Genomic DNA, 27,903 nt, shown 5'->3' on the forward strand with positions numbered 1-27,903 from the left:
GTATGTAGCCTATAGTAGTTACAGTATACTGACCTGGTAGAAAATATATCATCTATTCCCCTGAATCCCCAGTGGCTCTATAGGGCTGTGGTTCTATGTTCTATAGGGCTGTGGTTCTATAGGGCTGTGGTTCTATGTTCTATAGGGCTGGGTTCTATGTTCTATAGGGCTGTGGTTCTATGTTCTATAGGGCTGCGGTTCTATGTTCTATAGGGTTGTGGTTCTATGTTCTATAGGGCTGTGGTTCGTTATAATAAATATATCATCTGTTCCCCTGAATCCCCAGTGGTTCTATAGGGCTATGGTTCGTTCAATCTCAGGTGATTGTTCAAGTGTCAAGGCCTCTGCATACTACACTAGGTAAACGAAATGCTTGCCCCAAAACACTCGCCCACATTTTTTCAGCAGTATAATGTTTCATTTGATCTATCCCTCTAAAAGCATGACAGTATCACAGGGTAAAGCAAAGCTTTTTATTGCGAGTATTAGTGAAAGATACACTTCAAACTGAAGCAAAGCAACACTAAAAGGCCAACAACCTAGAGTTATAAAACAAGATAGACAATGAACTGAAAAAAAGAAAATAAATTGTTGGTACAATGAGTCTTTGCAACATACAGAGGGACAGAGACATGGATCTCATGATGGTAAAAGGTTCAACGCGAATCCATTTGCTGGTGCCACACTCAATGGTATCAGAGAGCCAACGACCTTCAGTTTGACTTGACAATGATAACCAAACATCATGCTACATTGCATATGCCCAACAATGGGCATACAGTACAGTCACGCTTAATGTAGCATCCTTGACCACAGTAAAACATCACCCTTCAAACCATTGGCCATATTCACATGGCAGCCTTTTTGCTCTTCTGTCACATGGCTGCCATGTGAATATGGCAATTATGTACACTTGGGAAAAAGAAAAATAATCAGCATCAGATAGCCTAATCTCTTGAGCAATATTTGGTTCATAGTCGTTATTGGAATGCTAATGGACTGAAATAAATTAACATCTGATAGCTCAGGGAAGTAAACATTAGAGTAAACAAACATTAAACCAAAAAACAAAAACAGAAAAAAGATTTGGCTTAATGGATGGAGGGCCAATTTGCTTTTAAAGAGGATTTACATCCCTCCAAAGCTCCATGTCTCTGATCCCGTGATGAAGAGAGAGACAATCAACAGACATCTAAATTAAAAGGAATAATTCATTATCACAACACCTTGGTTCAATATACAGGCACAGGTCTCTAATCCAGCACTTTGAGGAACACCTCTGGTCAAATAGCACTAATAGTACTTTTCATCATTTGCTCTATTTTCTGAATGCCACGTCCATGGAGGTTACCACATAGAACAACACAATGTTTCTGTGACTAAGAAATTACCTGACATTGTCAGAACAGTCCTGATGTGGCATACTCCACACACCTGCAGCACCCATGCAGGCTTAAACCATTTTTTTTTTCTTTCTTTTTTTGTTATTGTTGTAAAATACTATTACGCTGAAATGTGGTTCCTGTTTGCACAGCCATTTAAAGGATGAGTCAAGGTTAAAAAAAAGCTTTCACTTTTCCATAATGTCAGAGCTCACCAGTACTGGTTAGTGGTTAAAGTGATGCCTATTGGGGGAATGAGGGCACACACATCCAGTAGGTAGGCTTCCCAGGACAGGAATCCCAAAGTCACACATGAATCTGAACCCACTTAAGGCGGACTATTGTGGAATGAGATCTACTTTTACTGCTGTAAAAGGTTCTGGCACAAGAAAAGAGCTTGACAAGAGACAATTAAAGAGGACAGAAGCAACTCCTACAATAATAATAATAATAATACAAAAAAAAGACCATAGTTCATATACTTCTGCCTTTAAAACAGGTTTCGTTCCTTCCCGCTATTCTCTATGCTCTCCCACCAGCCCTGTACTGGCTTGGGGATTTACATGTACAAACTAGCAGCTTGGGATGAGAAAGTCAGCTTTTTTTAACACTCAGTGTGGTTCAGAAATGGTTCCCTTCGTCAACAGAGATGAACTGCAACATGTTGGGGGTTGGCATTCTGCCTTCTCAGATAGTTAGAGACCAATAGAGATGAAGTGCAACATGTTGGGGGTTGGCATTCTGCCTTCTCAGATAGTTAGAGACCAATAGAGATGAACTGCAACATGTCAGGGGTTGGCATTCTGCCTTCTCAGATAGTTAGAGACCAATAGAGATGAAGTGCAACATGTCGGGGGTTGGCATTCTGCCTTCTCAGAGAGTTAGAGACCAATAGAGGGTAAATAAATAGTACAACAAAAAGAAGAGGGTGAAGAACCGACCCGTTCCCTTTTCTGTGAACAAAAGTGAAACTGCTTGACACAGGGCCTGTTAACAGGTCACCTCGACCTGCTCCTCACCTCACAGGGCCTGTTAACAGGTCACCTCATCCCCCTCCTCAACTCGGACCTGTTAACAGGTCACCTCAACCCCCTCCATCCCCCTCCTCAACAGGTCACCTCAACCCCCTCCTCAACTCGGACGCCTTCCATGTTGTTGTGCTTGCACGTCTAGGGAGAATAAGGCGTCAACATGGAGGGGGAGGGGCTTAAGGCCTCATCCTCCAAGCTCCGCCCCCACCATGCTGCAAGTGATGCGGAGACTCCAGCCGCTTATATGCACTCTCAATAAATACACCATAAAATATGTCGCATATATATTTCATATATATATATATTTAAAGAACACCACATTTAAATAGGACAACAAAATAAAGTCGGCTCAAAGAACTTCTTTTTTTCCGAAGTCGATTAAGTGTTAAGACAAAACAAAGAAGATAGTTTACAGTTATACTTTTTTTTGTCTCTAAAATAGTTATAAGAATATCGCAACCAGGCATTACTCAAGCATTGAACGGTCATAAAAGCAATATTTGCAGTTTTCTCTCATGTAGTATAACATAATGCAGCATACCTAGGTAAGTGAGGTGCAGTGTTTTGAGATCTCTTGTATTAGAAAGTTTTAACCCCTTTGGAATCACAAGGTACCCACAGAACGTACACCAACGTCCAGGACAAGAGGAACTGCTGTGCTCCCTCCACCCCCCCCCCCCCCCCCCACGCCCCACCCCTCTAAGGACAACATGGCAGGGCATTGCACTAGGATGAAAGAATGCCATGGGCTGTCACCAAGTAAGGCTGGGTACCGTTGAAGAATTTTAAAGCAATACTGGTCGTTTACATCACCCACAACTTTCGACATGTTTGAAGACATGTTTCATCATGCAATAGCGTAACTTACAGTAAGTTTCACATCCATGTATCCGTTTCTCAACATAGTACTGCTTATAATTCCTCAGAGAGATGCCCGTAAACAGGAACACATTTTAAATTCTCTCTCTAACAATCATCAATTTTCAATGCCTTATGATGCTTCAAATAAAATGAAATAAAGAGCAAGACTAAATCTGTATAGTAAACTTCTTTCTCAACACCCAGCCCTAGATGTTATGAATTGTGGTGTCCGTGTGGGTTGAGTCTTAGATCCTTTCCTACCTTGAACCTAGCACAAAGGGATTGGAGGGATAGATATCAAAAGCTCTTGGCCATGTGTCTGTGTGAGAGTGGCAGTCTATAAAGTGCTGTGCTATGTTTGTCATTCATTCATGGGCTGGGATGCGTTACACCACACTAGTGTTACTATGCCATCTTTTTACATCTTATTTGAAATTCCCTCAATGCACATACTGTACCAACGACACCATTGGTCCAAGACACTAAATGCAAACACTAAGCAAAAGCTCAACCACAAATCACATACTTGGCATATAGTCTAATTATATGTACGCTTTAAGTCTTAATATTTAGGAACGCAAGTTTGAATCTTCAATTAATCTCTAGAATATAAACTGTGTACTGTATGCACGCACGTGTGTGTGTGTGTGTGTGTGTGTGTGTGTGTGTGTGTGTGTGTGTGTGTGTGTGTGTAAATGCAGCCATTTCTGCATTACAATGCGTTCTTCTTGAAAAGGTTTTTCTTTGATTTGATGTTTGTCTTTCGTTTGCAGCACCATCAAGAGGAAAGGCACTTTCAGTGGACTTCTTTCTCATTTCTTTACTACATTCCACACCAAATACAGAAAAACCATAATTTGGGATTTTTACTCATGAAATACGAAGGACACGGTGACATTTTAAATTTGTATTTGGGCTATTGTTCTTCCCCAGATGTCTGTCACGTTGTGGGAAAGGTTTCGACATTTGTTTTGACACCTCCTTCACATTCTTCTCTGAAACCAAGGACATGAAGCTCTCAGACTGAAGAACAGCAGTCAGAAACTGAAGGACAGATGTCAAACCTTTATAACCACACCAACAAGTGTTGGTGATGTAAAAGGCCACAAAATATGTCTAGTGTACACAACAGACCCCAAATGGTCTTTTTCATTTTAGGTCACTTCTCCACTAGCTAGCATTCGCAGAATCGCAAAGCAGAACTGATGGTGGTTTCCGCAAGTTGTAAGCCAGGCAAACACATTTGCTATGTAAACATGTGTTCAATTGCACTCAAGAGTTTAGTTTGGACACAACTGCATCAACATCCATCAGAAACAGCAGATATTCCGCTTTAACGGCATACCAATACTCGCATATATCAAGAACCTTCAGTGGCATACAGACCAGACTTCTCCAACAAACATACAACCGCATACACTCAGAATTAACTATAATCAGCATAGATTCTGAACGAATTGCACACCGTGCTAGAAAATACCACATAATCTATTGGATCATACACGTAGGGCCAGGCTCTGTGTCCACCAAGCACAACTTTTCTTTAAGCAAATAGCACGATATACGTATACTTGGTAGAAGCGCTCCGAGCACCAAAGACCTATAAAATGCCATGCTTTCAGCACTATTGGAAAGAACAAGGTACATATTGCAAGCCAGAGCCGCTTCAAAGGAGAAAGGCAGAGCACCTAAAGGGGATGGGCATTGGTTCAAAACGAATGCACTGAAGCAGGTTGAGTCAACTCGAAGTTGCATATTGATAAGTGGAAATCATTTACAATAAATTTGGAAACTAACCTACCAGAGAGTAAAGTAGGAGTGTGTATGTCGGGTATGTGTGTGCACGTGTGCCGCTGTGAAACGAAAAAGTTTTTGTTCTTGTTGCAAAGGTTCTATTTCTTTCAAGAAAACAATGGCCCTGAAGATTAGACATGTCTCAATGGCTGGCTCGACTTGAGTTTACGAAAGAGTTCTCATTCGAAGAGAATGACGATGGATACGATAGTCTCTTGTCAAACATCCCCAAAGCCTAGGAATTGAGGAAGTGGCTGAAGGCATACTATATTATTATTAGAATTTGAGAAATTAACAGAAAGGAGTATATTTCCAGAAGTTTGGAAGGTATAAAGAATGAGGTACACCCATTACTGTTGCCCTGCCGAATATCCAACCGGCCTCGGTTTTAGCTGGTAAAGCGAACGACTAGAGGTCTTGGGACGACAACATCTCAACTTATTTACGAACTTTAAATGGGTAAGAGGCCCAGCTTAATGGCTTGGAGCGGGTATGGAATGCAAGTGCCCAGCGGGCCACTTTTGCTAAGCAGAACTGGTGATGAACCGGTCCCAGCTTTTTGTGTTATGGAGTAACACAAAAACGATTTTCACAATGAATGTACTCGTACAGCCAAGTGACAATAAACTCTCTGAATCTTTGAGATGCTGCAACACAAGAAAGCACTGCGACGGTCCCACAATGTCTAGTAGTCATCCAAGAACCCTCTAACGATTCTATCCACCAGGGATTAGTGTAAGTATAAGTATATAGAGAGATTCAATGTTGGCCTGCTGGAGAGAAAGAAGGTGAAGCCTGAGAAGATGCCAACTAAGTTCAAGTCATTGAGGTGGGAATCAACTCACAGTCAGTTTGAAGTGGCTGAAGTGGCCCAGGAAAAGGGAAGTCTGGGATCCTCGGTTTCTGTTGCAGCTGTTACCTCCATAACCATACTCTGGATAAGCAGACAAAGACGGATGAATGGAAGAAAAGAAAAAAGAAAAAAGAAAATTGAAGAAAAGATACAGATATTGTGGGTCTATTTCAAAAGTGCACATAGTACAAGAATAGGTTGAGTCAACAATGTTCGCATCTGGAAATGTTGATATGAAATGTATTACATGAACTACAGGTGAAATAGGGATCGACAAAGAACTTAGTTTTACTTTGTGCCAAGCGTCGCCCCTTTGGAGCTGCTCTGAATAGCAGAACAAGGAACTGCCAGGTGGACACGTGACCTTACTGACCAAACCTCACCTCCTAATCTTTCCTATAACATCCTATGGGATTGGATGGGACCCCACTGGCTGTGGAATGTAGTCCTCTGGTATTGGGATTTGGGAGTGAACAGTCAGCAGTGAAGGGAACCATGAGACAATAATATGAAATCATAGTCACTGCCATTGTATTTTGTAATGCACATGGAAGTGCTCGGGTGAAGAGGAGGAAAACAACCACGGTCACATGCTGACATAACCCACATTTTAAAATAAAAAAACAAACCCCGCCGCGAATTATTCTTTCATCATACGTGTCCTTGACATGTATCAAGGAGCAGCTGTGAGCACCAGTTGATTAAAATAACAACATTCAAGAGCAGGAATTATGCTCTTATAATTCAAGCTACCCCATTTATGTTGTACTGTATATCATCATTACCATATAATCACAATAGGGATAGCAACAACACGTTTCAATATTCCTAAATTCTGTACCACAGGCCTCTCTCTGTCTGAACACCTACCAAAAAAAAGGGACAAATAAGAATTGGATGAAAGGTCACCATCTTTTGTTTTCTCTTCTTCCAAAAAAAGCATTGGCCAGTCCACAACCTTACTATAGAGCTGAACAGTCCAGACACGCTTTACTAATAGCTATAACAACCCCATAATTGTACATAGAAATACACTATACGTTATACAGTGACACAGAAACAAGTCAACAGTCTATTGGAATAATAAAATGTCATTATACTTTTTAACCGTAAATAATCAAGATACAATTATTACTAAGATTAATAACTAGACTACATTTTTTAGAACTTTTTTGTTAGCAAAAATAAGTAGTGTGCATTACATAATTTAAAATGTACAAATATACTTTCAATCTGGCTTTTAAAAAGGCTTTCGGACACTAGTGAAAACCGTGAAGGCTCAAACCCCTTTGTCTTCCACAGCGGGAAGGCTAGCCTTGGAAAGGCATTCAAATGCAACAATGCAGGACAACGGGGCAATGTACCCTAAACCTATACTGTTACACTGCACTGTCCAGCCAAGGGGCAGTCTTTACCACTGTACCATTTGCAGATTTTAGTCTTTGCTGTCTGCTGAGGCAAAGTCTTAAATCCAGAGTTTGTCTGCACAAACAATGCCGGGAGGACCTTCTCATAACACCTCTCAAAGCATTAGGTTAGCCATTTTCATCTACATGTTTTTGTACCGTGCCCACCCCCTATCCCCCTCCCTCTCAACGCAGAGACTCCAAATTCAGAGTGAATAGCACCACGCCTGTGTTCAGTCTGATACACATGCTTCATTTAGTGCAGATTATCATTATAACTCTTTAAAACACCACAGGACAAGCTTCAGACCACGAAGAGCACAGAGGAGCTATGTGGTGAACACAAACACACCCTGTCATTCCGACAGCTGGCTCCCATTAGATAGTTAAGCTTCTTCTAGTGAAGATATGCAGTCAGCCACTTGGATCCTATGTTTGGGTCTGAAGCCAGTCCTAAACCATTACTTATTTGGGACTGGTTTCACCAGACATGGATTTCACATAGTCTTCCAAAGAGTGACCTCCACTGAAATAAATGACCTTTGGTCTTAGGCTAAGCTGAATCCATTATGTGAAACTGTCCCTTTAAAGTACTAAACAGAAGATACAGTAGCAGCCGGATCCATGTCTGTTTAAACAAAAGCCAGTGCAGCTTGCTCTGCTGGAATACTGTGGCAAAGACAACAGCTTCAACTGTCGTATAGGCAAACACCATAAATATCGGTCTTGGGACGATTAGAATGAGATGTATGGAACAGTAACAGTCAGGCGATGGAATTTACTGCACAATCCAAAGCTCTTTGAGGAGAGTTACGAGGCAGTAGCAGATGCTGACTTGTTTAAAACTGAGTTATGCTGCTCATTTGTTCAGAACACAAAGTTTGTTCATTTGAATAGTTTCGTTCCATTACGAGAAACAAAAAGGGACATTTTTCAACACATTAAAACAATGGTATTTTGTAAAGAATTATAGGTAATTTAACTATTTAATGATGACACTTAAACTGGATCCTATGTTTTAGAGATGATGAACTGTGTGGTTGAACAGCATTTTATAAATTAATACCTAATTTGTCCCCAATGGGAACCTCTTTAGAATCTGAAAACGGTTTCAAAACAATAAACCCTTCCCTTCTTCCAGGCACTTGACTACCACCCCATTATGGCATAAATACACTGTATTGTTGCTACTGGGTGAAAACCTTGCATCTCCAAAATGTCAACTCAACAGGAATTAAGAAAGGCCACCTTGTTAAGCCGTCTGCCATGCATTTGTTAATTTATACATTTAAAGGGGCTTCATAACATCAAGGTCAGAACATTTTCTCAACCCACAAAAGGCCCATGTACTGTAATCCTCCCATTCAAGTAAAACATGAAAAATCATCAAAACTAGATTTACCAGGTCTTCACCTAACAATGTAACCATAAAAAAGACCTTCCTCCAAGGAACAATAAATAAAAAGTGCCATATATGTGGCAAACTTTGTTTTGTTTATAAGAAAATGCGTATTTGTCAAATGAGATGTGCTACTTTTCTTTTGATGCACTACACCCCAATATCTCCACCCCTCTCTTAAATGATTATTGATTATTGATTATTGATGCACCACACCCCGATATCTCCACCCCTCTTAAATGATTATTGATTATTGATGCACTACACCCCGATATCTCCACCCCTCTCTTAAATGATTATTGCACTAGAGGAAACTCTCCATATGATCTGTTGAACAAATTCACCCACTGTCACAAAGATAAAATACTGTAACAAGCACAGAGTCGGAATTAAAGCAGCTATGAATACCAATAGTAAAAACACAAGCTTGCCGGCTTGAGAGAATTAATAAATATTGAAAAGCCTGATTATAAAAACAATAATAATAATAATACAATTTAGGTTCATATAGCCATGTTGCACATTATAAAGCCCCATAGATGGCTGCTATAGAGCAATTGTTATTACCATCATTGAATATGATCTGTGCCACTGTTTAAATATGGCAGTACTGCTCGATGCGAACGGATGCCACCTTGTAGCCTAAAGGTGGCACTGTATTCCAAAAATAACAGCTTGTTTTGTACACATAAGTGATGGATTGACACTCTCGTGGCAAGTCCCCGTGGGCTGAAACAGATTAGACACAGGAAAAGAAAATGTTTGATGTACCCGTCATCTAATGCTCCAAAAAATAAGCTATAATTACCACTTTATCACCCCATAAATTGACCTCTTCTTATTCTCTGCTCCTTCAACCACTAAAAAAAATAAAAACAACACAAAACAAACAGTAAAACTGATAATGCAGAAAAGTGCGGCTGCTCAAATTGACTTTAAGTACTGTAAAAGGGCATGGTAGGGGGGTAGGCAGTGGGTCTGAAGTAGTGTGCCAAGCCACAGGCCGGCCGCAGAGGGGGAGCAAAACAAACAACAAAGTATATATATATCCTGGACCAGAAGTGAAGTGTAGGCCGGCGAGGGAGGGAAGATGGGCGTTGTGTCGAGGGGCCCCGATATGAAACGAAGGGAAAATTAAATAGTTGGCTGGGTTGATATTGCATAATAGTGCCAAGTTTCTCTGGTTTTTAAAGCAGCGTTTGTATCCTCGGTCCAGTGTGGAGGGGACAGCCTCCTCTCCCTCTGCACAGTGTCAGGTCCGGATTGACTAGGTGTATGGGTGAGTGGAAGGGGCACACACACCGTCTGCGAACGCCGCGCGTTAAAACAGCCGCCTCCGTTATTTTCAATGAACCTAGCGCACACCGGCGGCGTCCAACGCGCGTTCACACCTCGCCTGACGCTCCGATACGCCACTGTTCTATTGTCCAGGCGTTGCCGCGCGGCAACGCCTGTGCCGCGTCGCTGCGCACCCGGTGTGTGATGGGCTTCATACCTCCAAGGACTCCTTGTCTGGCAGGCCAGCTGTGTTATAGGGGAGTGTGTATGTCTGTGCATTTATGAGGTGTGTGTGTGTGTGTGTGTGTGTGTGTGTGTGGGGGTCTGATGTAAGCTCAGGCGAAGTACATGGTCCTCAGTGTGTCGTGGTGAATCTGAACAGCTTTGGCCAGCGCCTGAGGGTCCCGGCCGTTACTCTGACCAGATACATGGCTGCCCTCCGCGCTGAGGAAGGGAGAAAATGAGAAACAGATGATCGTTAATCACACAGTCCCCCAAAATAGGGTTGGGAAACGAGTGCGTGCAAGGTCGCGAGCGCAAGCCGCACTTCCTGCGATGAGAACCAAGCTATAAAGCGAGCATAGTGGAACCTAGGAGACATAAGCCATGGGTCTACTTTTAGCCTACCTTCCACTTCCTTGCTACCTCCTTCACTGCCTCACCTGTCATGCTCTTTGTCCACCAGATGGTAGCGGGCACGGAAGGCCACCAGGTGTGCGTAGTAGGCTGGTGCGGGGATGGAGACAGAGCGGGTACAGCGCACATAAGTGTGGCACAGCTGGTAAGTGAGCAGCTGGAACTCGTCAGCGGTGAAGCAGTTGTCGTCCCACAGCACATGGTAGTGGGAGGGCCGACTGGTGCCCTTGGGAGAGGCAGATGACATGTGGTTATGAAATAGAATGTAACACACACACACACACACACACACACACACACACACACACACACACACAGTTTAGTTATAGCAGTACATACTACAGACAGTAACATTTTCCGTATGATTTGAGGTCTTGCTATTTTCTATTTCACACTGAAGAAAATCAGACCCATCTGAACTGAGTGGTGCTGGACTATACTATATGGACTGTACTGTACTGTACTGTACTGTACTGTACTGTACTGTACTGTACAAGCCCTCCTCCCTGGCCTCTCTTTGAGTGTGTGCGTGTGTGTGAGGTAATGGCTGCTAGAAACTCAGCTTCCCATCATGCACCTGTATGTGTGAAGCTCAACAGCACCACTTTGTCACCCGTCGGTACCCTAGACCAGAGGTTTTCCTAACCGCCACCAGGATTTTCCGTCAGTGACTGTGATTTATAAATTCCTTCGAGTCTTTAATTTTTTCATTTTTCATTTTCATTTTTCAATCATATTATCATTGACAGACAGACAGACAGACAGACAGACAGAAGGACCCTAAACATAGGGACACACATTGTTGTGCATTGGAGTGGCTGCACCAGTGCACCAATAAATAAAAAAAGAACCGATAGCCAGGTGAAAAACATTACATATCTTTAGAAAGTCAGTGTTTCATTTAGTTTGACTCAAAAAAATATCAGCTAAATACTGATATAGGGCATACAGTATATTATAACTTTTTGAAATGTTTTATATTGGCTGGTATGCCTTGCCTCCTCTGATTCTGGCATTGTACATGATGATTTGGCTAAATAAACTACAAACTACCTATAGGGAACTGTGGCGAGTAGATCATGTGTGAATCCTGAAACCCTGCTGAAGAAACTCGGAAACAAGCGGCAATATTCAGAATCGACAGTCCTTCAATTTGATGCTCTCTGACTAAAAGCTACTGTACATAAAAAGTACCAGGCATTAGGCTACATACAACATATTGTCTTTAATTAAATACGAGGGTTCCTCTAATATCTTTACAGTATGCAAGTAATTAAGGAAGTTAAGGTAATAAATAACCAAATGGTAGCATCCTCTGCTCCCAACACCTCCTTTTTCTGTAAATATACCATTCGCTGCTACTGAGCTTTTACTGGTATGTCAGTTCATTGGACCACAATGCAAACAAGCCCCTGGGGAATTTAGTGTTATCCTTTAAGCATTTTGACTGTACTACTTGAACTATTAACAATCTCGATAATGAAATATTCAATCAATAATCGATCAATCAACAAAATACCTATGGTAAGGTAACTTAATAAATACAGCTATTAATGAAATTTCGACCAGCCAAAATGTCTGCCTTTCTCAATTCCTGAACGGTTTGCAAATGTCTTACATAAAGCAACTGTATTTTTACACCATTTGTAAAAAATGCGTTGCTCCACAATAGCACAGAGCCTGCAGTCTTCTGGAGGCTTTTAATTGGATTTCAGCGACGCCCACTGCATTGCAGATTAGGCAGAAGGGTTATAGGGAGAGCAGATGGTGCATGCCTCTACGGTACCTGTATTCCAGCGTGACTGCAGAGGTAAAAGTCAAACTCGTAGGGGTGCGTGATGTCCGTGTCAACGGTGGTGCCGGCAGGAATGTTTCCACTACGTCCAACCTGACAGAGAGGAGGAGGACTGTACATTAAGGGTTGCTGCTCTTTTCACCACTGGCCTCTTTCTAATTTTCACAATATTATGTATGAAGCAGAAAATAACTGGAAGAGTAAATTGAACAGAAGGCCAGAAAAAAAATCACCGATTTAACTCAGTTAGCAAACTGGTCCATTTAATAATGAACTAAATTGTTCACCGATTGCTGTAGTAACGCTGACATCTTCATAAATGGAACCATGTTTGATGGACATCAATGTCAGCAATAGCGACTACTTCCCAATCAACCAATTGAAAGCCTAATTCTCTAGTGAGTGGCTTGGCCCACTGGTTGCGAGAGCCTGAACTGTAAACGAGATTATTAACTAATAAGGGGAGTATTGCTGCGGGGACCTTATGTGCCACTCCAGAGCTCTGGGTATGCATTGGGACCTAATGCTTTAATCGAATATAATTACAGGGCTTGAGGAGGAGATCAGACCCACTGGCAAGAAGGGTAATTAAGCCAAGGAGGTGACATTTCCAAGTGCTAGTAGGGAACAGTGCACCAAACCAAACGCAAACTCAAACCATTTGTCTAGCCTGGAATCCAGAGACTGATTCGCTCCGTTCAGCGCAGCATTTTATTTATTTATTTTCACTTCTCAGTCTGGTAAGCGTTGAGCACCACATGCGTACTTTTCGACGGTGCAACCGGTGCAACGCAACGGCGGGCCTAGACGCCAGAGGCCCATGACGGGGGAAGAAGAAACCAAAATGCCATGGTGACGGTGACAAGAAAGCCTGAGTCCCGAGGCTACTCGGTTGAATGAAGTGTAACACCAAGGATTCGTCAGTGAGAGAGTGAGAGAGTGAGATTTATTTACATATATAAAAAATGTTTGTGGAGCGAACCAGTCTGGATTCCACGCTACCATTCTGTGACATTTGACATACTCTGTGATGGTTTTGTGTGTGTACAGTACAGTAGGTGTGTATGAGTGTGTGCGTTACCCTCTCGTTGCGGTCGGCACAGAAGAGGCGTGTATGGTGGCGCTTCTGCACAACGATGTAGGTGATACCTGGCTGATATTCCTTCTCCAGGTTGATGCAGGCCTCACGGATGGCCAGCAGCTCATAATACAGCACCTGGACATGAAGAGATGGACATGCAGTACGTTTATACAAGTAGAAGAACAGGGTTTTTTCTGTACATCTCTACAATAGTGGTCCAGGATTACATATTTCTTTAGCCGGAAGAATTTCCTTGTTACCTCAACAAAAGGCAATGCTCGTGTGTTCAGCATAATGATGTTATGTATTATGTCCTCGACAATGTCTGTAGTGTATTTTAGCGACTTGCCTTTTGTAAAATGTAGAAATGTAAAAGCTTTCAAAATTCACGAGTGGGGTATTTACTAATGAATGTATTTTATGTCGTAGAACAAAACGTGACAACCCCTTAAGCATGTAAAATACAGACCTTATTTCAGGAATTCCCAAAAGCTCATTTAAAAAAACATAAGCCAGATCCCAATACAAAAACTTCTGCTGCCTTTCCTCCTGTATTCTGGCAGTGTATAGTAAATTTTAATTGGTGACCTGCGGAAATATTTGACCATTTTGTGGACTTCATAACATCAAGGTCCAAACCACTGCTGTTTATTAACTAGGGCTCGTAATGCAAGACCTCAATGTGTGTTATGTGAAGTTATCTTTCTGGCTGCGTGTCAGTGACCATGAGCAAGACACTGCGTTACCAAATAAAATAATTATAATATTATGTAATATATTATTACACTGAACTCCTAACTGCTCCCTATGAGCAGGTTGGTGCCATGTATGGTCTCCTCCACCATCGCGCACGCGTGTGCGTGCGTGTGTGTGAATGTGCACGAATGGGTAAATGCTTTGGAGAAAGGTGTGCCGAGTAGAGCGCAAAACTCTGCCAGGTGGCATGTCCTAATAATGTACAGTATGCAGTTAAATCCCTAACTACAGTCATGAAAGAGTAACAGCATGTGATTACCAGTTATACATTGTCTCTACTGTCTTTACTCTCTCCCTCATACACTGTTGTGATGTTGTTCGTCTGGCCTCTCACCTGGGACAGGACAAATTGTAAAACAGTCGATGAACGTGACGTGAATGCCAAAACCTTTGTAATGACTTAAGATCGGAGGACACAGGGCATGAGTCACGTGCCTGCGATTGGTTAACGCTGGTCCACAGTCAGGACACTAATATCATAGCCTATGGGACAATTTATATACGGTTATATCTAAAAAAAAATCATTACATACTACTGTAGTTGTTGTGGAATGGACTGATTAGAAAAGTTATAGTTGAGAATTTTGTTCCTTGGCCTGCTGTCAGCCTGCACAGGAAATATGACACTGATCAGCAAAGTAGTATGCAAGATTGGTGGGGGGGGGTACAGAGAGAGAGAGACACATCTACAATAATAATTCTACAATATCTTTACAGATTTAAAATGTTCAATTTCAGGGTCAAAAGCCAGGCCTTTATTGGAGACAGGCTGTTAAAAATACGAGGATATGGAATTGCTGACAATATGAGTTAACTGGCTGCAGAGTATGCAGCATTGTAACTTGAAATGGACACTTGGGTGAGATCACAGGATACGTTTTCATCTGTAGACATTTGGGTGTGCAACCATCATCAAGCTTAGGGACAGGGTGTGGGGACTAGGTTGGTGGAGGGTGTGTAGAGCCCAGGATCACATTAGATGATTGACACAGGGGTGAAAAATGGGTTACAAAATCGTGGGATAAAAAAAAAAAAAAGCTTAGGGACAGGGTCACCCTGGACCAAATCACTCTCCATCAAATTGAGTCAAGAACGGGATGTGCCGACCTGTCTGAACTGGCCTTCCGACACTCCGTCCCTGTAGAAGATGATTCTGGTGGGCTTGTAGCGGGTCGACTTGTAGAACTGGATCAGCAGCTCACGCACCATCGAAGCAAGGTCCTGGATCACCTCCTGTCTGGGTCTCTGGACCCTCACTGTGGCACAGTACCTGCTGGGGTGGGCATCCATGCTGCCTACCACCTGGAAGACAGTGGGTAGAGCAGTGTGTCTCAAACATTTTCATGCCAACGACCACCAAATTCACCAAATTGTATTTGGCCACAGAAACCCATTTTGGGAAAAAATTGCAAAGGAGAAGATATGTGGCATTAATTGTTTTTCAAAATCAGTACTTTTCGAAAATAGCAGTGTGTCGTGATTCGACACGTTGTGAACTTGTAGATGGGATATTTTTGATTAGCCAAATAATAAAATTGGATTAAAGTGGTTAAACAAATTTTCATGCTGTATTGATGCCTTTGCTGGAATCCCCTCAAGGAACCTTGAGGGTCCCCAGACCCCGCTTTTAGAACCAATGAGGTAAAATAAAATGAAATAGCTAAATAAAAAATATAAATCATAAAAAAGAGAACCAATGGGGTAGAGAGTGAAAGGACAATGAGGAGATAGGGACAGACAGCGTGTAGCAGGCACAGAGTGTATCCAAGAGTTGTGAGGTAACAAGAATGTTTGTGACAACGCAAAAGCTAAAGATACTGCCCACCAACACGGCACTGCACGTTTTTACAAAACAAAATGTATATACTGGCAGATTGGGAGGGTAAGAAAGGGAAGCTGCAACTTACAGCTGCGATAGAAGGCTTCTTCCCGTCTCCTGCAGGGGGATGTGTGACGTCTGCCCCGAGGAAGATAACTGGCTGCTGGAACACTGACGGCCTGCAAGATAGGACACACAGTCAGTACAAACAATATTATAGTTCTACTCTTTCTTTTACATATCTTTGCTGCGGGGTGGAAACCTTGTATGTCCAAAAAAACAACATTTATCAAAAACAAGCCAAAATAGCAGATCTACAACCTCACATGACAGCTCTTACTTACACTTATACAAGGCACGCTAAACTCTAAAGCACAGGTTGTCAAGGTGGGGGGGGGGGGGGGGGGAGGTAATTCTATCGTCTACTCGTGCTTTTGTGAACACCCCAGACAGTTTTTAAGTTGCTCGATTCAGTATTTAGATATTTGATATTAATTTCATCGCCCTTCCTATACAAAAGTTGTAACTTCAAACTAAATTTTAACCATTCATCGAAAACACCCGTCCTTGGTTCTGGTGAATGATATTGCCCTTTATTTTTTAGATAAATTAAAAAAGTAATTGAAAAAGCACGGCCCCCTCACGTATTATAAGGACAATAGTAGAAACGCTGATGAGAAGAAGAGTGGTTCTGACCGTTGATGAGGTACCAGGATGTTGTTTATTCCTCCCAGCTTTACGTTGATCTTGAGGCAGAGGTTGGAGAGGGTCTGAGGGGACGTCTTCACCACGTTCTTCACCTGGACACACTGGGTGGCCATGCCTAGGAGGGTGTCTCCCACACGCTTCACCTCCGCTGTGAGTAGGCAGGAAGAAAACACCTACTTTATCACACAAAAGCATGAAGATCTGTGATGTTTTTGCACAGTGTATATTTGTATGACATTAAATGTTTTGTTGAATTGAGTATGAAGGACCCCAATGTAAACAATCCAATAGGCTTCCTTGGGTTTAAATGCTCTTAGCAGACCTTGTATTGAACTATACTTTACTGAGATTTTTTTCTGCAAACATACAGTATTCAATCAATCTACAGTACATTGATTCAATCAATTTGCTATTTTTTAATTACAGTAAAATCCTAAAAAGGACATACAGTATGAGGTGGAGAGGGGCACAGTTTGTCCCAAAATGACAAAGGATCATAGAGTTACACTTGCTTAAATAGATAAAGGGTTTAAAATAATTGTAATATTAACTTTGAGAACCACTGCTGACACCACCACCAGTACACTCATTCTGACACCGTTAGCTTAGACAACACACATTGTCGCCATATTTGGGCATGGAGAGTGTATCCTTATGTTGAAGGTGGCGTAGTCAACAAACATTTGGTCTTCATTTGGTTTAACAGTAGTAATTATGCATTTCACACTTTAAAACAGTGAAAAACAATTAATTTATTGCTGTAAGCCTTTTGGTGTATCAGCTGTTTTCAGATACGGTTCCTACCGTAGACTGGAGTCTTTCCCGGCAGGATGACGATAATGAGCTGCAGTCCAGAGTAGGTGTTCTTCAAGTGTCTGAACATGGGCTCCACGCTGTCGGCCCCCTGGGCGTATTTACAGAAACATGGCTGGCCCTGGATTGGCATCCCAGCATCCTTGGAGATCTTCCGCAGCTGGTCTGTGAAACCCCTACATACGGCGCAGGTAGGAAGAGAAGATGGAACCGTCTTAACCACCGTTTCCCAAACAGTGGGTCACGGTCCCATTTGTATGGGTCCAGAGTAAATAATCTATCTTTTTTAACCCATATTATTGCAAAAAATAAGATAAAGTCTCAACATTAACACGTTCAGGAATTAAATAGAATGTTTGTGAAAGTCGTGAAACTATTTTCACAGTCACAGGGAGATATCAAATGTCTCTTTTGGATCTGGAGCAAAAAGGTTTGGGAACCCCTGGTGTTGTGGTGTAAACAATAGGATCTCATTTAGGTAATGTGCAGTAACCAGACGCTTAACCCATTCTGTGGAATTTTAAGATCGTGGGCATTGGTTATAAATACTAGTAAAACTAATACACAAAAAGGGCCAGGTCATTTAACTAATTAAACGTAATGACCCTTTGTGTTAAGTAGTTCGTTCATTCGGCCTTTAAACTGTAGAAGGGGGAAAACATGTGATGTAGAATCCATCATGACTTTAATATATACATCAACAAGCCAACAGAAATGTCTACTTATTGGTATATCCCTTTGGTGCATTGGCACAAATCTAAAAATACACAAGATAGGATGGAATGTTAAGCAGAGTCAACATCAATGATTTGTGATGCAACCACTTGCAATAGAATACTAAAACTGTGGTTTGCAATGATGTAAAAATGGACAGTCCACATCCTCAATTTCCATAGCAACAGTATCGTCACAGTACCTTCGGGATATGGGATACAAACGACAGACTGGGCCATCCAGTCCATAAACAGGACAGTGACGGACACATCAAGGCGAGGAGCAAAGATAGTTAACGGTTTCCTTAGCACATAACCCATTATATTATGTTGAATACAATGGGATACAAATATGGAATATCTATATGATCTCTTTCTCCAATCCGTTCACTCTATTTTTCTCTCCCCACCGTATGCTGTGTTGGTGGGTGGGTGGAAGAGAGAGAGAGAGAGAGAGAGAGAGAGAGAGAGAGAATGCAACAGTGTAATTAAGGGTTTTCAGACAGCTGTGACTTTTCTCTACAACATTCTTTAATGGTTCCGTATTGCGAATCATTGGTGTGGACTGGGCTTCATACACAACATACTAAAATATACAATATATAATAGTTTAGTTTTTACGTTTGTGTAGTCTGTCACTTTGACAATTATATGGGACGTCCTCAACAACTGCAGAGTAAATACTTTACACAAAGAGAAGGAATTCCAGGAAATAATAGTTGAGCCAAAATAAATGTACGATAGATAAATAGATGGAGAGAGAGATGGACAAGCAGACCGACAGAGGCTAATGTTATGCAGAGCATGGCTGTAAACGGATCCTGTAAAAACAGGACCAGTGAGTAGTTCTCACTTGAGGATCTCTTCCCGACACTGCCTCTGTGTGGCGAAGCAGGCGATGGCCCACATCTTGATCTCCACACCCGTGTGGAACTGTTTGCCCCTCATGTCCCACACCCCATGGCTGGGCGTGGCTACGGTGCGGTTCTGAAACAACAGCATGCCGTTGATCTGCTGCCAAGCCTCACCGTAACAACATGCATGACTGATATACTGTAGAATACGCACACATTCACATTCGTACCATCCCTGCACGTACGTACTAGAATGTGCTCTCGCACACACACAGACACACACACACACACACACACACACACACACACACACACACACACACACACACACACACACACACACACCTAAAATGACTATAATACAGATGCTACAAACATACAAATAAACACAAAGACCTACATTTAACATGAATATTGTATGTGGATAAACTAACTATTGTAACAAGACAATGTATATTTTTTGAGATTTTTTTGTTTTTTTAATGTCTAAAATGTGTTTTACATTCTTTTTTTTTTTACTGAAATGCAAAGCTGGTACGAATGCTGCATGGTTTCAAAATCAGTCAAGAATAATGAGAATATGCACATTCAAAGAGTGCCATAATCTTTCTTTGTATTGTTTGAGCAAACTAGATAAGTGTAAGAAGTGAATGTTAATGCACACAGTGGATTAAGTCTCAATGAGTTGCTTCTTGATTGAGTTCCACAAAAAGAACTTCACATCAGTCAAGACAATTACTGCTAAATGTTTTGTCTGTCACGATTGTCCATTCTACTTTTTACACACTTTTTTGTGTAAAACAAATTTGCTGGCTAAACCATGCAAAATGTAGACTAACTGATTTCCCAACCTGGCTGATTTTATCCCCTAAATACATTTGAAAAAAGTTCAAGTGGACTAAAAAAACAATAAGCCCCCAATCAAATAAACAAATCAAGGCTATACTTTTGAGACTCAACCACAACAACAATATACAGACACGCAAACGGATGGACAGACGGTTGTCCAAATAGACGGCAAAAGCCTGCATGTGTTAGTGTCCTCAGTGAGAGGGGAGAGAGGTGCCAGAGGAGGAGGAGGAGGAGAAGCGTGTCAAAACAGACAGACAAACAGAGAGAATGGGCGTGATTTAAAGGAAGGGTACCATAAAGTGCTCTGTGCTCACCCTGCCGCCGTATTGCAGCATGGGGGCGGGCAGCACGCGGCCCGTCACATGGGCCATCTCGTCTCGCACCTTGAACTGGAACTCCTGCACGAAGGGATCAGCCTCGTAGTTGGCACTGCGAACCTATAATAATAATAATAATAAAACTTTATTTGTATAGCACCTTTCATGACATGAAATGCAGCTCAAAGTGCTTTACAGAGCAATGGAGAAAAAAAGAAAAGAAAAGCAAGGCATAAACATTAAAAAACAAGCAGTAATGCAATACAGTGAGGACATGAATAACAAAAAATAAAAGATCAATTAAAAGCAAGGGTGTAGAAGTGGGTCTTGAGCTGTGCTTTAAAAATGTCTACAGAGGGAGGGAGGCAAAGTGAGGCCACAGTGGGGATGTGTGTGTGTGTGTGTGTGTGTGTGTGTGTGTGTGTGTGTGTGTGTGTGTGTGTGTGTGTGTGCGCGCGCGAGGCTTTGGTTTATTTTTATTCTTCCAACCCAAAAGTTATCTGGCTCTCTGGCCTAGAGAACTTGGCAGTTGGGTTCAAAAGTTTCAGCTGTTTACACATTTTCCGCCAATGGACTCTTTCTGTAATGATGACTCCGATGCACTTGCACATATGGATGTTCATTCTTTCCTTTGAATTTTTAGAATTTTGTCCAAACCAGTTTTTCACTACTCTTACAACTAATTTTGTCCAACCCCTCTCAAAGTTTGGTACGCCTCTGGAGTTCTCTGATGTTTTTTCCACAGTTTTTCTATTTGTTACTATGTTCAATTTAGCTATAATTCGCTTCCAAATTCAGAACAAATGCTGTGGGGATTGGGCCTATTTTACAGACACTGCCTTAACTAACTATCTTAACCACATTTTGTCCACAATGGGCAGGCATCTGCTTTGAAGTGTCATGCAAAATTGGTGCAATTTCACCAATAGATGGCGCAATAGCAACACAACTTTATTATGTCATTATAATAGCAGCAAGTAACACGTAATTATTCCCCTTTCATTTTCATTCATTCATCTTCTAAAAGTCATCTTCAGGGAGCCTGATAGCCGAGTGGTTAGGGTGCGTACCACATGGACTCTGACACCTGACAGTAAGTGGTTTGATTCGCGGGCCATTTGCTGCATGTCACTACCCAACTCTCTCTCCTCTTTTCCTGTCAATCTCCACTGTGCGATCAACAAAGGCCAGAAGAAAATAACAAAAAAAGTAATCTCAAAGTCACATTCGTGAATCGTGTATCATGGACACCATGATACAAGATTAATTGCTGCTTGTGGCTGGATCTTGTTTTTTGATCACCTATCTATCATAACATATTACACAGTATGGGGGAAAAAAAGAGAAACCCATGATGTAGAAAACGGCTTATCTCAGTGTTTTGTCCACCTTCACCTCTCTTCCACTTTCTGCAATAGCATCAAGTTCAAGAAAGCCCATCTAAATGAAAACACAGACACTGTGCTGTCTCCATCGTGTTATCTCGACAGCAGGCCCAGTTTTTTCCATTCCCCGGTTGGAGACGCGAGGGGAGCCTTTTTTAATAACGTGACAATGGCCTGGATATAAGTTAACAGCACTAATCTGATGGTGGTTGGAGGCAATGTACTGTCCGTGTCAGTCCATTTCCAGACAACACACTCCAGAAACAGCGCAGTTACTTTATACACATTAAATCCATTATGACTCAGGTAATTTTCTGAGCCAGGTAACTGCTGCCTTCCATAATACAGCAGTGCTGGCATTATATAAATTATGACACTAATGCATGACGACGAGCAGTAAGTAACTAGTGTAGAAGAACAGTTTGACAATGTGAAATGTTGACTACCGCCAGCAGAAAGGAAGATACTGTAACTGCAGTAGTATCAGAATTTTTTTCTTTACAACCAACACTGAATTTCTAAGTAACACGTTATCACACACCTTTCCATGCAGTATCTTTCGGGCCTATTCATAGTCCAGTAACAGCGACACCGAAACGGTGGTCAGTAAAAACAGAGAGATGTGTTGTGTGAGCGGTGACCACCGCGCCGTGATCTCATGTTGTAGTTTCCGGTGGTCACCTTCTTCACCGAAAACCAGGACTATGAATAGGCCTTTTAAAAACAGGCCTCCGTCCACTTGGGGGCTCCACCACTCACCAGCCTGCTGATCTCCTCCTGTCTGTCGGGTGCAGAGCGAGCTGTGGCTTTGATCATAGTGGAGGTCTGATTATCAGTCAGCTTCTTGATGCACCGCTGACCGGCTACAATGTTACACACCTGCAGGGAGAACATGGCAACATCTTACCCATTTAGACCTGAGACTAGAGTCTAAACATGACAGTTTTCTGAAAAGGTCCGTTGCTCTCCCCAGGTTGGCATTAGATAAGACACTGGGTGAAATAATGGGTTGCAAAATAGTTGGATCAAAAAGCAATGAAACATCGACAATGTATATTTGAGACTATTTGTTTCTACCGTTTTTAGAACTGCCCTGCTTCATATACATACAGTTATGCACATCAGCCAGTACAAAGCATGTTACTCTATATCATTGGTCTTCACCAAATCACCAGTGGGTGACCAGTGAGTTGCTTCAGGAGGGGGCACCAAATCTATATTTTTCTACATTTCTATATGAACCACTTGAAGCCTAGCATATGTATTCACTGAAAATAGACAATTTACAAGCCCACAACGTGTCATAGCAAGAAGCATTGTGAGCTTATAGATCATCTATTTTCGTCAAAGAGGTTTGGTGTAGAGGGAAAAGGAGCCAAATGTAAATGTTACTAAGTAAACTACACATTAACATGAATACAACATTCATAAAAAAGACAATGTATAAAGAAACAAACATCAGTATATATGATCTGGGCAGTGGGCAGTGTCATGTCCGTAATATTATGGTCAGTATCATCATGGTCAGTATTACTGCATGTCAGTATCAAGTGAGCATCATGTTCAGTATGATCATGCCAGAATCATGTCACTATGAAATCCATGAAAATCTCTACATGGGTTGGCCAGTTTGAGGTAATTGTTTTGTCTCACCTCCAGAGGCAGGTAGGTGTGCTTCTGTTCCTGTCCCACCTGTAGACATGGCAGGTGGGGGTATTTCAGCTGCAAGTTGTACTTCTCCCTGAAGTACTGAGCTACAGTGCGCTCTACTGTCTGGCCATTCTCCAACTGCAAGGGGAACCTGTTCACAACAGAACACATCATTTAACCCATTTAGACCCGAGGACAATTCTACAAATGTCTTCTAAATCCTGACAGTTTTCTGAAAAACCTATGTTTCTATATCCGTGGTTCTGCTATTTTTCAATAGCTAAAGTATAACATAAAAGGTGTTCCCTTCCAGAATGGGTTAAGAACTGTCCAGCTCGTCCACCTTATTTTGTTCAAATACTGTATAAGAGTGTAGAGGAGAACCTTACAAACGACATGATAGATAGGGAGATGCATGTTTAGGTTGCTAAACATGGCACATGCATCCTCTTGTGTACATGAAAATGAAAGCAAAAAAACTAAACCACCGGTTTGGCTGCATGTCGAGATGGCCACGTGGTGATCAAATAGTCTTACAATGAATAATAAATAAATAAAAGCATAATAGTTTCAAATTAGACCATGCCTAAAATATGACACAGCAAAGAGACAAGCAGTTGCATGCTAGAATTACCACTGATTTATACTTTGTTGCTCGCGCTGGCACACAACTAAGTAAAAACCAGGCTTCACTTCAGTGAAGGATGACTAATGCCTGCTTTCTGGTTTGGCAATTGCAAGAGTGAGCCATTATGTGGTTTAGTTGGTGAATTGGTGATCAGTCATAACATGGGCAACTCAAGTCACCGCACATGTACGCGAGCGCACAGCCGCGCACACATACACACACACACACACACACACACACACACACACACACACACACACACACACACACACACACACACACACACACACACACACACACACACACACACACACACACACACACACACACACACACACACACACACACACACACACACACACACACACACACACACACACACACACACACACACACACACACACACACACACACACACACACACACACACACACTTCCTCCTCTGACCCCTTTCCCCGCTGACTCACGTCTGATGGCTGGCCGGCCGGCGTGTCACATTGCACACGCGGTACTTCCTGCGCATGGTTCCGCAGTGCGTCACCTCCACCTTCAGACCTGGTGAGTAACAGAGTGGGTTGGAGTAACGTGGGAGGGTGAACATGTGTAGCCAGCCACATGTTCACAGTACACACGTGCACACACACACATGCACACACACAGGTCAGCATGGCAGTGTTTGATGCATCTCTCTCACCCTTGATTTCTTTGGTGAATTTGACCCGGTGTGAGTCTGTAAGGGGCCGGGGCTGCTCGTCTATGTTGTGGATGTCCAGTACTTCACACATGAACTGGATCACCGGCTGGGCTTTATAGAAGGCGGTGGCAGATACTGCAGACAAGCAGATAAAAGACAAGGGTCAGCGACAAACTTTAATATATCAGTTCTACTCTAAACAACCATTTATCCAGTAATGGATTACAACCCAGCTCGCAAGCAGAATAACACTTTCAATGAATTAAACACAAAGCATTGACCAACACTTCTAGCATAACGAGATTAAACAAATTTGTATTTTAGTTTATATAACGTTTGTCTCCTCAGATTCTAGGAAGTGGGGCATCTCCTGTGGCCGGACAAACGTCTCTGCTTGGTATTCATGCAGGACAGAGTAAACAGGCATCTGATGCTTCGTATTCACAACATCATATGTTCCAAATGGCAATTGCCAAGCAACTAATCACTCCATAAAGTTACACAGACCCTCTCAAATGTTCTATGAATATTAACCCATTTTGACCTGAGATCAGATTCTAAACATGTCTTCTACATCCTAACAGTTTTCTGAAAAAGCTCTGATTCTAGGTCAGTCGTTCTTCGATTTGTCAAAAATAGCAGACCTACAATCTCGCTTGTAGATCTGCTATTTTTCAATAGCTAAAGCGTAACATAATGGGTAACCAAATTGGGTTCCCGCTCAAAATGGGTTAAATGAAGACAGACACAGGAATTGATTTGGTAAGCACAAATGTGCCCGGTAGCTATAATGCAAGTGCGAGAGAGCGAGAGAGAGAGAGAGAGAGAGAGAGAGAGATATGCTGTTAACTACTAATCTACATGCAATCTGTTGTGTGATGACAGTGCTCTCACACACCTACACACACTGCTAGTCTGTTTCAAAAGGTCTCACTGCCATCAGGAAGCGATCTCACTCATAATTATTTCCTCGCCCCCGTTTCGCGTTTTGTTTTGACAACCGTTTGTTGATCTCTGTGAGTCAGAGATGTAAACGTAAACTCCAAAGGTCTCACGCCCCCCTAATAAAATTATTTTTTCTACATCCTCTTTTGATGATCAGTGAAACCGCTTGTGGATGATGGAATGCACAGGTGTGCAATGAATCGCAAATAGTTTGGTCGTTGGCTCCCAGTTGGGGACCTTCTCATGAGACCAGTTTCATTGCTTGAGCATACAATGGGTTAGGAATACTTTCTAGATGTTGAGACGCTTTCGGGCCTCTTGGTTAATGTTTGAATTGGCGTGGGGGAGACCAACAGATTTTATGGTACAGTGATGTAAAAAAAAAAAAAGAGAGAGAGAGACAGACTAAAACAGAAACAGCCCTCAAGCACCCAGGAGTATAAAACAAAAGCTAAAAAACGTTCCCCAACAGCGTCGCTACCCTGCCGACCTTGGCACCACCCACCAGTCTCTCACACGCTGCCCTCTGTCTCCACAGCAACTGCCTAGGCAGTTCCTATTCAGTCAGTAGCCCACCTTCCACCATGCTCCTCTGTCTAACGCATATACATACACACATACAATCACTTTGTTGCACTCTCTTGCTTTCCAACAACCGCCTGCAGAGAACAGAAGGCACAGCACATTCTCCAATTTTCACCACTAGCATCACTAACGGTGATTTTTAATAATGGATTTTATTCATAAGGCACTTTATATTCGTCAGAATCTCAAAGTGCTACAGCAAATGAATAAAAGCAGAAGAAACAACACACCAAAAAAAATCTAATAGAACGGGAACATTAAAACATAAGGGCAAGGCTATAAAAATGCTTTGGTCCAACGTCCAACCAGGGAAACTCCCCTCTGTCAGGTGCAACTTGGACACTCAGGCATGAAGGAAGCATGAGTTCAAGTCCGTTGCTCTCCCCTTGTCCCCCATACATGGGGACTAGGTTGGTAGAGGGTGTGTAGAGCCCAGGATCACATTAGATGATTGACACAGGGGTGAAAAATGGGTTACAAAATCATGGGATAAAAAATATATAAAATAAAATAAAAAATGCTTTGGTAAAAGGAAAGTTTTTAGTCCTCTCTTAAAATTGTCGACCGACTGTGGGGCTCTCAGGTGGGCGGGGAGAGCGTTCCACAGTTCGGGGGCGACTGAGCAGAAGGCCCGGTGACAGACATACCTCACCTCATTCCTTGCATCACTTCTTGTTAAGTGGACAGTTATTAACGACTGGATCTCTTTGTAATCGTGATTCTGCTTGGATACTAATTGGACACCTTCGGAACAGCGATTGAGGTAGATGCAGAGAACAGCAGCAGATGGAAACAGATTCTGCTGTTGCTGGTAACCCTGATGGCTATTATGGACACTGTAGGAGTTTTAAAGTTGTCAGATCGTTATGTACAATTCAAACTACAAGAGTCTTTCTTTTAAATCTGCTGTCATATTATCTTTGTGGCTTTCACACTAAACGATTGATCAACGAATAGGTATCACACACTGCAAGAGTTCACAAAATCGGAGCAAATATCGGGCAGTGTGTACGAGCCATTAGCCAAAAGAAGGAGGAGATTTGGTGTAGAGGGAAAATGTAGTGGGCCAAGGATAGACCCCTGGGAGACTCCAGTCAACGAGGCGTATAGGGTTTAAGTGGTGGTTAGTTTTCAAAAGTGTTCCTACTTCCTACTGATGCCACTGAAGTACTGTTGAGCCTTTATTCATCCTTTGTTCAAGCTTGACTACAGGAGCTTGACTACTGGTGGTCTCAAAAACATAGAGGAGAGCTGATGGAAAAGGACTCGCTCACTGTATAAAAATAAAGGAGAACTCCCTTCGCCAGTGCTATATGGCACTGATGAAGATCCTAGGACCGAAACGTTTGCACAGAGCACTTTATGAGCATGTACAAATAAAATAAAAGATTTTTTCTTAAGTCTCAGTCTAAGGAGTTCTCCTTTATTTTTATACAGTGAGCGAGGCTTTTTCGTCGTTCCGTCGGTTGTTGTTCCACTCTTGGCTATAGTCTCCTCAACTACGCATCTTTAGAGATAATACAGTTATGGTCCATTCAATCACACACATAGCATCAATAAAGAGATATACATGGCATTGCATTATAACTGACATTTTTCAAATCTAATAGTCTGTTTGCTCTCGTTTGCAAAAGAGATGAAAGAGAAAGCAACTCCTATGCGAGTATC

General features: G+C 42.1%; 1 protein-coding gene across 3 annotated transcripts in view; it reads right to left on the reverse strand.

Annotated features, from left to right (window-relative positions):
• Positions 1–459: 459 nt before the first annotated feature.
• Positions 460–27,903, reverse strand: part of ago3a (argonaute RISC catalytic component 3a) — a 51,944-nt gene continuing 24,500 nt past the window's right edge. Inside the window, exons 6-19 of one of the 3 annotated variants that reach the window (XM_080768717.1) lie at positions 24,706–24,840; positions 24,479–24,566; positions 23,387–23,534; positions 22,493–22,612; positions 20,346–20,468; positions 19,179–19,312; positions 17,604–17,788; positions 16,788–16,947; positions 16,180–16,270; positions 15,380–15,574; positions 13,517–13,651; positions 12,427–12,528; positions 10,667–10,866; positions 460–10,448 (exon numbers count right to left, since the gene is read on the reverse strand). In XM_080768717.1, the coding sequence (XP_080624843.1) occupies positions 10,340–10,448; positions 10,667–10,866; positions 12,427–12,528; positions 13,517–13,651; positions 15,380–15,574; positions 16,180–16,270; positions 16,788–16,947; positions 17,604–17,788; positions 19,179–19,312; positions 20,346–20,468; positions 22,493–22,612; positions 23,387–23,534; positions 24,479–24,566; positions 24,706–24,840 (1,925 nt within the window). In that variant the 3' untranslated portion in view covers positions 460–10,339. Of the gene's footprint in view, positions 10,449–10,666; positions 10,867–12,426; positions 12,529–13,516; positions 13,652–14,531; positions 14,607–15,379; positions 15,575–16,179; positions 16,271–16,787; positions 16,948–17,603; positions 17,789–19,178; positions 19,313–20,324; positions 20,469–22,492; positions 22,613–23,386; positions 23,535–24,478; positions 24,567–24,705; positions 24,841–27,903 lie in introns of those variants that run through there. The other 2 variants (XM_080768716.1, XM_080768718.1) reach the window with 2 other exon arrangements.

This window comes from Protomyctophum bolini (assembly GCF_963924005.1).
Source record: "Protomyctophum bolini genome assembly, chromosome: 7".
NCBI classification, from domain to species: Eukaryota; Metazoa; Chordata; class Actinopteri; order Myctophiformes; family Myctophidae; genus Protomyctophum; species Protomyctophum bolini.